Raw genomic sequence first — 7,500 nt, 5'->3', positions numbered from 1 at the left:
CGTGTGCTGCAGGGTTCTTTGCAGGAGAGCGTTTCCAGGGTGTGGGGGGGTCTGAGGGACACTTTGGCTACATTACTAATGGAACACACCAGGCCTTTTTCTTGCACTTTTTCTTACACACATGTGCCCCCTGTCCACCACTGTAGGTCTTTATTGCATATAGAAACAAATCAGCTCCTTCACTCAACTGAGAGGCTTAATGTAATCAAGATTCACAGATCCTGATTTTTCTCTTGAGTTAGACTCTTCAAAATTTGGGTCAGGACTCAAAGGTTGATCAGAGGAACATTGAAGTGGGTCAGCAGCACATTCTGGAGAAACTGGGATGAAAGGTTTATAGTTCAGTTTCCAAAAAGGGTTGCATGATTATGGCAAAAAACTTATGCTGCCATTTGTTTGCTGCATGTTGAAATAATGATTTTAAGGTATAACTATAAGGTCCTGCACAAAAATATTTATTTTTGCAGCTAGTCTTATTATCACTCTCAAACTCCTAATTGTATTCTTCATGTACAAAGTTTACAGTATGTTAGGGTGCAGCTGCAGACCTTGGACAGAGTTTTTGTCTTTTTCATCATCTGGTTTAAAATCAAATAATTTCTAATTCAGCAATAAAAGTGTTTGAAAAACTCTAAGAAATTATTCACTTTGCTCGTCACTTGGAATTGATTTTGATCACATACTGTACGTTGCACATTTAAATGTAAAACAAATATAAGAATAACACACACCCATCAGTATCACACAAGTTAATGATATTCAGTTGTGGAAAAGTACAGTTATGTATCATTAAGGCTGGCACTGCATTGTCATAATTAAAGTTATGCATCGAAAAACTGGGTTCAAGGTTTTCATGTGATTTGAAATGATTACTGTACTTCCCTGAAATATATGGCTCTTTTTGTGAGATTCCCTGGATTTCTCATCTTTTCTTTCTCACATAAATTAAGTTTAATGATGAAATCAGGACAGCAGTTAATTCAAATGTAGTTAAAAGCTCATTTTCTCGTGTTAATATTTATCAGACTGTGGTAAAGTTTTTAGTAGAATTACATTTTTCTAAAGAGCCCTTTCTTTGATTTGTACAAAAACATAATAAGAATTGTACAGATCCATGTGATCGGTGGTTATCCTCCAATTTGATGCACAAGTGATTATATTGTAGAGTCTGACAATCTTTATAGAGCCAATGTTGGGTTATTACTGTCGTACAATCCATTGCATGTAGCCGTTTTGGCGTGTTATTTTGGTAGTTTGAAGACTTGGAGTATTGTTCATGGATGTTTATTTGTAACATTTAGGCAATCTTCTGCACTCAATGAGTCATCTGTTGTCCTACTGCTCTGGTTTGAGATTGAGATCTGGATTTCTGATTAAGTCACTTCTTGTTTTTCCGCTCTGATTTGTTCAAAACAATATTTTGCCACGCAGCTGACTTGTAAACTGCTATATTAGCATCAAACATAATTTGGAGAAACAGCTGCAGGTGACAAGTTGATCCAGTTATATTTTTATAATGACTTCAATTTAAGGGCTATAACGGTCAGTTGCAAGGAAGTATGCGGAAAAGGCGTCTTTGTTTCAGTAAATATATCATTCAGCTTCCGAATGCAGTTTCATAGACACGAGTACATTCATCCTGGAAACCATTTTTCCTGGGAAACAGTAACATATTTACTGGGGAAATACTGAGATCTCACATTCTGATATTCTATACCCAACTGGTAGGATCGTTAACTGTAAAAGACCCTTCAGCATGTAACGGGTTTACTTTATTCTAAAACCTACTTGGCTGTGGAAACAGTAAAGTTTCATATGACTTTGTGATTTTACTGCTGAAGCTGTTCTCTTATGGATTTGTTTCCTTTTATGTAAACACACATTTCTGTTACAGTATATAATGGAAAGCCTGAGAAACCAACACAGACAATCATATGCAATTATATATGCTATATTTAGGCTTCCACTGTCCCCAAGAGAGATAAGGCACTTTGGACAACATCCTGTGAGTTTCGGTACCCAGAAACTCTAAAGACCATACTTAATAGTATTTGTTGTAATACAGTGGAGTACCAGTTTACCATGTGAGTGTTTATTGTGAGTTTTCTGGCACTCGCTGTGGTGTCTCTTGTTGCAACCTTCATCCATCTGGTACTGCTCTCTCGCTGGGGTGCAACAGACCAGAGAAGATGAGAGCAGATGATCACTGAGTGTTAAAGCACAGTGGGATGTGCAGACTAGACGAGTTGATCGGAAGGTATCAGCTTTCAGATTCTCTGCAGGAAGCTGCATAATGCTTTAATACTGCTGATTCTGGTTCTGCCCACCTGTCTGGCTGCCTAGTCGTGTGTGTGTGTGTGTGTGTGTGTGTGTGTGTGTGTGTGTGTGTGTGTGTGTGTGTGTGTGTGTGTGTGTGTGTGTGTGTGTGTGTGTGTGTGTGTGTGTGTGTGTGTGTGTGTGTGTGTGTGTGTGTGTGTGTGTGTGTGTGTGTGTGTGTGTGTGTGTGTGTGTGTGTGTGCATTCATATGTGTCCTCAGTTGGCTGTTAACAGAACAGAAATGGGGCAGACAGACTTAGAGCTGTCACTTATGCAGGGATGTATAGGGGGCTTCTTTCAAGTCCTCAGATAGGCGAGAGGTAGATAGCAAGGAAGCAAAGCTGGGCTTAGAGTCCTTGTGTCGAAAAGAAGTGTGTATGTGTGAGAGTGAGAAAAAGAGAGCGAGGCTTGGATGGAGAGTGAGAGTTTTTTTTTTGAGTCTGACAAACTCAAGTCTCATGATGTTTTGAAGCTCGGAGCAGAAAAGAAGGGATGGAGAGAAAGAAAACAACCACTTAACAGGAAGGCTCATGCACCATGGATCAAATTAATTCCTTAAATACCCAAATGCTAACATTTTTTTTTTTTTATATAGGCATTTACTGTCTCCTACAAAACGTCTACTGTTCTGTATGTGTGAGAGTTGTGTACCCATTTATACACTAGAATGAAGTAGGAAATAATGATTTGATAATGAATAATAATGCATTAGGAAGCCCCCTTTAGACTTGCTGTCTGCTTTCTCTGCTCACATCTATGGACACACACACACACACGGTAAGAGAGAGAAAAGTACAGAGAGAGCGAGAGAGGTAGAAGTAATGTTCTAGTGCCCTGAGGGAGGTGTCTAACATTGACATGGGTGGTCAGGGTCTTTTCTGAGTGCTGCTGGGAAATGGAATGTTGGCTTCCAGTCAGTCAGGTGACCGACAGCTGTTGTCATGTGACCACCCAGAGTGTCATGTGATCATAATATTAAAGAGAGTGAGACAATGGGAGTTTGGGTTGGTAAGCACATACATGGATTTTTCTGTGTGTCAGTTGCTAATGGGCCATCATCAGTAAAGTGGTTGCTGCAGGATGAAGGGATAAGCTGTTACGGGCCATGACGCACGCACACATTCTCTCTCTCTCTCTCTCTCTCTCTCTCTCTCTCTCTCTCTCTCTCTCTCTCTCTCTCTGTTAGTCATATGATATAGGTGAGGCCCCAGGTTATACAATGTGACAATATGAGATCATCACCTCAGAGATTGTTCTAATCTCTGAAGCAGCTCACAAGGATTTCTAATAGCTACTAATAACATTTCAAAAGCCTTGCACGTCTTGACCTGGCAGAACCTTCAGTACTGAATTGTCGACTGGTTGGTTTGGTAGGTATTGATGGTCAAAGTAGGAATACTACCTGAAAGGGCTGGGTGATGTAGCCAAAATCGTATTTCTATAACGATATATATCAAGTCAAGTCAACTTTATTGGCAATTCTCTCAAAATATGTGCCAGACGTACAGAAGAATCGAAAATACGTTTCTCTCTGACCCACAGTGCAATAAGTACAAAATATATACAATAAATAAATGTTATATTCTAAATAGTGCAAAGTAAAGCAAAAACAAACTGTAATGAAAAAGTGTGAAAGTGTTCCTGAGTCTTATTATAACAACATATCACGATATAGCATGTTTTCTGGCAATTCAATAAATAAATAGTCTATTTGAATGGTAAAGCCTATTTCTGTATTCTGTGTGAATTAAATATTTGACGAATGAAAAGTACAGTCTTTTCTCATTTTATTAAGAGCTTGAGTACAAAATGAACATAACATGCAAGGATCTGAATGTTAAGCATCGCCCAAATGGCGTAACTATAAGATACATAACTGTGTTATGTATCGCCCAGCCCTACTACCTGATTTTTTAGATATCCCCCACTCAATAGTACAACCTTATCTCAGAATTCGGGGATTTGGTGGCACTGTAGCTTTAAACACTATGAATGAGTGATGTTGAGCTTGTGCTTTGTCTGGGACTGTTTGCACTAATATGCCGGATGCTTCTCTGATTCCATATTCAAATTAACGATGCAATGTTATGAAAACAAAAAAACACAGGCTCAACATTTTATCTGAAAGATGTCAGCATATTGATTAATTGAATGAAACGGCGAAACAGTTGAATTGGAGGCAAGGTGCCCCTCATTGGACTTCTATTTAAAACTAGTTGCCATGGTGATAATCCTAATAATGTTGCCAGGAGTAGCTGTCTAACCTCCTAACGTCTGATCTTGCATCACCTTAAAAATACTGTTGCTTCTTTAAATGCAATATAAAACTCTCTCGCTGTAGTCTCACTCTGTGTTTCAGTTATTCTGTCATCTGTACTTAAACAAACAGCCGTTGTGTCAGTCCTGCTGCTCTGTCTCTGTTTTTCTGCAGACCAATCTGTCTGTTCACCTTTCTCTAAAAGGGTCCCAGACATTAAATGTTCTGGATGTGTGTCATTATTTCCTCTCAAAGCACAAATTTCAGTTTGTTCCAGGTTAATTGTAACATCGCTTTCATTGTTGTTTTAATCTCTTTTTTTCACATTTGGTGCAAACCACTTGTAACTGCAGGTTATCCTGGTTAAGACTTTATATTTTGCATGAAGAATTTAATAATTTACAGTCACAGAGGAAGTCTCAACCATATTTGGACCTAAATCCTCTTGAGTACTTAGGTTTTGTCACCATATTTTATCGTTGTGAGGCAGCTCTGATTTTGTTTATTTTTGGGTCAGGGATGTGCTGAATGTGTCAGCTATGGTTAGACACAGAGCTGGTGAAGAAACTAGAACAATTAATGTGCAAACACATTCAGACAGAGCAAATAAACACATACACACACTCACTAAAACCGATAAACAAGCCTAGCACAAAACACTAACGCAAAACAAAGTAACGCCTACAACAAAATAGAAATGAATTTTGGCTGAACACCGTTTAACGCATGACACCTTTTACACACATGTTCATATATAAGAGAACACACTCACACTTCTTTACAAGGTCTGACCCACCCACACTGCCCTTTGCATCTGTGTTTATTGAGGTATCAGTGGTATAGCTGGAATGCCCATTAAAGAGAGTGAGTGTCGGTCTGTCTGTCTGTCTGTCTGTCTTTCTTGATAACAAATTTTGCTGGACGAGAAAATTGCCCCAGAAATTATTGTGATAAACGATAATATTGTCATTCTGTCACCATTTTCATCTAATATACTTTTTTTTCTAAAGAATATTTAACACTGGAACTGGAAGACATTTAAAATATCCACAATAAATGAACAAAACCAAAACCAATAAATAAAATGGACTCTCCGTCTCTGTTAACAAAAACTGCACTGGAATAAAAACCAAACACAATCAAAAACGCATAATGGAAATTTTCCCAGCCGCGATAATTTCCATTTAAAAATTATCAAGCTAATTTTTATTTATCATGCGATTAATTGATTTATTGCATATTGCGACAGGCCTATGTGTGTGTGACATTTCTAAGAAGCTAATCTGGTTGGCGATGACCTCTACTAATAAAGACTTGGTGTGAATGTTGTAGACCACGATTCAAATCCAAACAACAAAAAACACGAAGGACACGAGAAGTAGGAGCTGGTACCTGAGGTGAGCACCGTAACGTTTCAGCCAGGGAGGAATGGCCAACTTTGAATCTTGTGTTTACAAACCACATTCAACAAATCCTACTCATTCTGCCTTTAAGACATTCACTAGTTCAAGGCTCTGAAATGTGAATATTTTCTTTTTTTTGTCTTCTCTTTAATTGCTGTAATTTCGTGAGCATAGATGGACACTTTCTTGGTTCCATTGTGGGAATTTTTGAGGGCATACAGTTAACTTCAGTCAGAATTTGGACAAAAAGTAAATATAGTGTACTATTTAGTTAATCATTTATTTATAAATCACTTTTATAAACCAGTTTGTCACAAAGTACGTCTCGGAGAAATTAAGTTTGTACCGCACTGATACAAAGAAGACCCATCAAAATGCAGTCTCACTCTAACGGATGTTTGTGGCTTCTTTGATAAGATAAAAGGAGAGTCTACTGTTTCATCCCCATCCCCATCCTTCTCTAGTGCTGCATTTTAATGTAATGTGAAGCCTGATAGTACCTGGTTTCATATTTCATTGCATTTGTATTCTAGCAGCATGTCTAGTTGGTGCATCAGTGTATTTGTTTTGTAAGCATTTATTCTTCCTCTGCTCTCTATTCTCTTAGTATTATTACCTTTCCGCCCCACCCCTCAAACCCTTGTCTCGCTTAATTTGAATGTCATCATGCTCACTATAATAGTGTTGGACTATTAATAAAACATGTTTTGTTTGGGTAAATGCCCTCCAGATTTCAGAGGAACAATGTTTCCTTAGTTTTTATGTATGTATGACTAACCTTCCTTTTCTGTCTTGTGTGTAGGATCGCAAACTGTCCAAGTCGGAGCGCCAGCGCTTCAAAGAGGAAGCAGGGATGTTGAAAGGTCTCCAGCATCCTAACATTGTCCGCTTCTATGATTCCTGGGAGGGACCATGCAAAGGAAAGAAATGTATTGTTCTGGTCACGGAGCTCATGACATCTGGCACGCTTAAAACGTAAGTACATGAGAGATAAAAAATAATTTTCCAAGGTGTAAGTTTATAACCTCGTAACTTATTGGCATGGAAAACAAAGACTTGTATTGCGTTTGCAATATTTAGTTCGTGTTTTATCACGTGAAACACTTTTTGTAGGGAATATATGCACAAACATGTGCATGCACACTCTTAACCACCTCTTTTCACCTTTACTTCTGAAGAGCACCGTCATTACAGATGATGACTCACCTCCAGTTTTTTATTGAAATGTAGAAATTGCACATACACACACACCCACACACGCACACACACTTGTGTCCTCTTTACTGTCAAACCAAAACGCAGTTTTTGTGTCATTTACAGTATATATGTGATCGATTGACTGAGTGCCTGTCTAAGCACATATGGGACTTTAAAGAGAAAATGATGGCACTGCACAAATGCACTATAGTGTAGCAATGTCAATCCACTCCAAAATGAGGTGTTCTGGTCTGATTTCAGCATCAAATGCACAAAAAAAGCTTAGTCAAGCTCAGGAATCATGGGTGTGACAAATTGTATATCTC

General features: G+C 38.4%; 1 protein-coding gene across 1 annotated transcript in view; it reads left to right on the top strand.

The window, feature by feature from the left end:
• LOC120553470 (serine/threonine-protein kinase WNK1-like) overlaps positions 1-7,500 on the top strand; it is a 101,250-nt gene that overhangs the window by 40,677 nt on the left and 53,073 nt on the right. The window contains 1 exon segment of the mRNA XM_039791884.1: positions 6,780-6,952. Coding sequence (XP_039647818.1) covers positions 6,780-6,952 — 173 coding nt within the window.

The sequence above is a fragment of the Perca fluviatilis genome, chromosome 23, assembly GCF_010015445.1.
Source record: "Perca fluviatilis chromosome 23, GENO_Pfluv_1.0, whole genome shotgun sequence".
Lineage (NCBI taxonomy): Eukaryota > Metazoa > Chordata > Actinopteri > Perciformes > Percidae > Perca > Perca fluviatilis.
Note: the sequence above shows the minus strand (reverse complement) of the source record. Positions and strands in the feature narration are given on the sequence as shown.